Source organism: Colobus angolensis, unplaced genomic scaffold (genome assembly GCF_000951035.1).
Source record: "Colobus angolensis palliatus isolate OR3802 unplaced genomic scaffold, Cang.pa_1.0 Scaffold4, whole genome shotgun sequence".
Classification (NCBI taxonomy): domain Eukaryota; kingdom Metazoa; phylum Chordata; class Mammalia; order Primates; family Cercopithecidae; genus Colobus; species Colobus angolensis.
Window position 1 is genome coordinate 2,298,380 of NW_012117376.1, and position 2,735 is coordinate 2,301,114.

The 2,735-nt window shown below is 43.5% G+C and overlaps 1 protein-coding gene across 1 annotated transcript in view; it reads left to right on the forward strand.

Moving 5' to 3' along the window:
- Window positions 1-2,735, forward strand: part of SF3A3 (splicing factor 3a, subunit 3, 60kDa) — a 39,381-nt gene that overhangs the window by 25,671 nt on the left and 10,975 nt on the right. Inside the window, exons 14-16 of the mRNA XM_011955275.1 lie at window positions 526-690; window positions 799-909; window positions 2,121-2,211. Coding sequence (XP_011810665.1) covers window positions 526-690; window positions 799-909; window positions 2,121-2,211 — 367 coding nt within the window. The remainder of the gene's footprint in view (window positions 1-525; window positions 691-798; window positions 910-2,120; window positions 2,212-2,735) is intronic.

Genomic DNA, 2,735 nt, shown 5'->3' on the forward strand with positions numbered 1-2,735 from the left:
TGGTAGCTTTCTCTGCCATTAACATTTTCATGGCAGCCTTTTTGTTTTCTTCTTTTTTTTTTTAATTTAATTTAATTTTTTTAAAATTTCTGAGACGGAGTCTTGCTCTGTCGCCCAGGCTGGAGTGCAGTGGCGTGATCTCAGCTCACTGCAACCTCCACCGCCTGGGTTCAAGCGATTCTCCCACCCCAGCCTTCAAAAGTGATGGGATTACAGGCTTGAGCCACCACACCCAGCCAGGAAATATTTTAGAGTCAGAATAGATGAGACTGTTTTCTGTTGTTCTACAATAGCCTCAGATGAGTAATCAGGCAAGTAATGTAAAACCTTTTACTCTTTTCTTTGGGTTCAGGTAGAGCCTACTGATAAGGAGTTCTGATATGAAGGCAAGATTTTCCTTTATTCTTTAAGAAAGAACCTTATCCTTGGAAGTAAGGGGTCAGCAAAAGTTGTAGGAAAACAGGAAATTTCCCTTCTTATTCTGCACTAGTTTTTTCTGACTTTTCATTTATGGACCTGCCTTAGGAACAGCGACATCTCACTCATGAAAATGTACAGCGCAAGCAAGCCAGGACAGGAGAAGAGCGAGAAGAAGAGGAAGAAGAGCAGATCAGTGAGAGTGAGAGTGAAGATGAAGAGAACGAGATCATTTACAACCCCAAAAACCTGCCACTTGGCTGGGATGGCAAAGTAAGTCTCAGAACTACCACTTTCTCCCCATTCCCCATTTTGGAAACAGATACAGAGTTTAGTAGGCTAACACTACTTCTTGTTTGTTTGTTTTTTTTCCTTTTTTAGCCTATTCCCTACTGGCTGTATAAACTTCATGGCCTAAATATCAACTACAACTGTGAGATTTGTGGAAACTACACCTACCGAGGACCCAAAGCCTTCCAGCGACACTTTGCTGTAAGGAATTCAGAGCCATTTTTTCTGGGAATTGAAGTAAAAACATGAGACTTTCAGAGAAGAGAGTAGGAGTAGCCTTTGTGGACCTCTGGTGTCCAGAGCCTAAGGGAATCAGAGAAGGATGGTTTTAAAATCAAGCCCATGGCGTTTGACTTTTGGCACCAATGTTAGTCTTAAATACCTGAGATAGTTTCTGGAGGAATTCTGCTACTCCGCTCTTTAAACCTTATTTGGGTTTCTCTTGCCTGCTCCTAACACTTCTCTGTTTGTGTCTTTCTGCTAGCATTTTAGACCAACTTCTGACTTCTTGGTTATTTCTCTACCCCAATGCTAATACTCAAGATCAAAAATAGGACTTACCTCTTTCAGATCTTAAATGGATCTTTGCCTCTTGAGAAAAAAAAAAATGAAGGGGCTGATCTTTATCAAAACATTCTTGAGACAGGATGTTGTCGGGGTGGTACTGCTGTAAGTAGGCTCACCTCTAAGTGGACTCTGCTTTCAGTTCTTAGATTTTGGAAGGACATTTTACAGAATGGAAAAGATTTATGCTAGACCAAGGATGACAAATTTATATGAACTCCTCTCCCCCTCTCTGAGTCATTCATATTACTAATTGATCCTGGGTCTTTTTTGCTGAGCCCATGAGTGAGTTCTGAATCCTTCTCAGCACCTCCTACAATGATTGGAGTTGGCATCCAGATAAAGCCTGTGCCGTTTACCATCCCTTAGCTAAAACTGCCATCATGTCAGTGTATAATCTTGCTTTCTCCTCACCACATCGTTGTGCCTGATAAAAGTCTTCTCCTTTACCTACAAAGATGATGCTGACCTGCCATTAGTAACCCTATTCATGCAGGTGTTTGGAGTTGCTGGGGCTTTGGTGAGTTCTCCCGCAATATGGGAGATGTAGTTAGAGTTGTGATGTTTTCCTGTGATCTTGACCCAGAGGTTTTATGTGTAAGACTACTGGGTCCAGAATCTAGGTTTACAAGCCAACCCAGTGAGGCAAACAATGCGATGCCTCTTTGAAATACCAGCCTTTTGTCAGTCACAGCCAGCGGTTTACAAACATGAAACACAAAAGGAATGCTACCTTTCGGTGGAGTCTTGTAAAGGGCCGTGTTAGGATTTATGAGTAGAATGGAGTTAGTGCTCTGTGTTCAGCTATTCCCATTTCACATGATCCTTTTGCTTCTCTCTTCTCCCAGGAATGGCGTCACGCTCATGGCATGAGGTGTTTGGGCATCCCAAACACTGCTCACTTTGCTAATGTGACACAGATTGAAGATGCTGTCTCCTGTAAGTAACATTTATTTACTGTCTCCTAGGCCAGTACAAATGGCCTGTCCTCCTTCGAGTCAGCATCCTGATACCTTGTGTATCCAGGATTAAAGGCAGTAGGTTGTGGATATGTAAAATCTGAGACAGTTGTATTATTACTGCATTTCTGTTTTTTGTTTTGTGGTTGTTTTCTTGTTTTTTGTTTTTGAGATGGACGGAGTCTTGCTCTGTCACCAGGCTGGAGTACAATGGCGCGATCTCGGCTCACTGCAACCTCCGCCTCCTGGGTGCAAGCAATTCTCCTGCCTCAGCCTCCCAAAGTAGCTGGGACTACAGGCACGCGCCACTGTGCCTGGCTAATTTTTTTTTTCTGAGATGGAGTCTCGCTCTGTCACCCAGGCTGGAGTGCAGTGGCATGATCTCAGCTCACTGCAAGCTCCGTCTCCTGGGTTCATGCCATTCTCCCACCTCAGCCTCTTGGTAGCTGGGACTACAGGCGCCCGCCACCACGCCTGGCTAATTTTTTGTATTTTTAGTAGAGA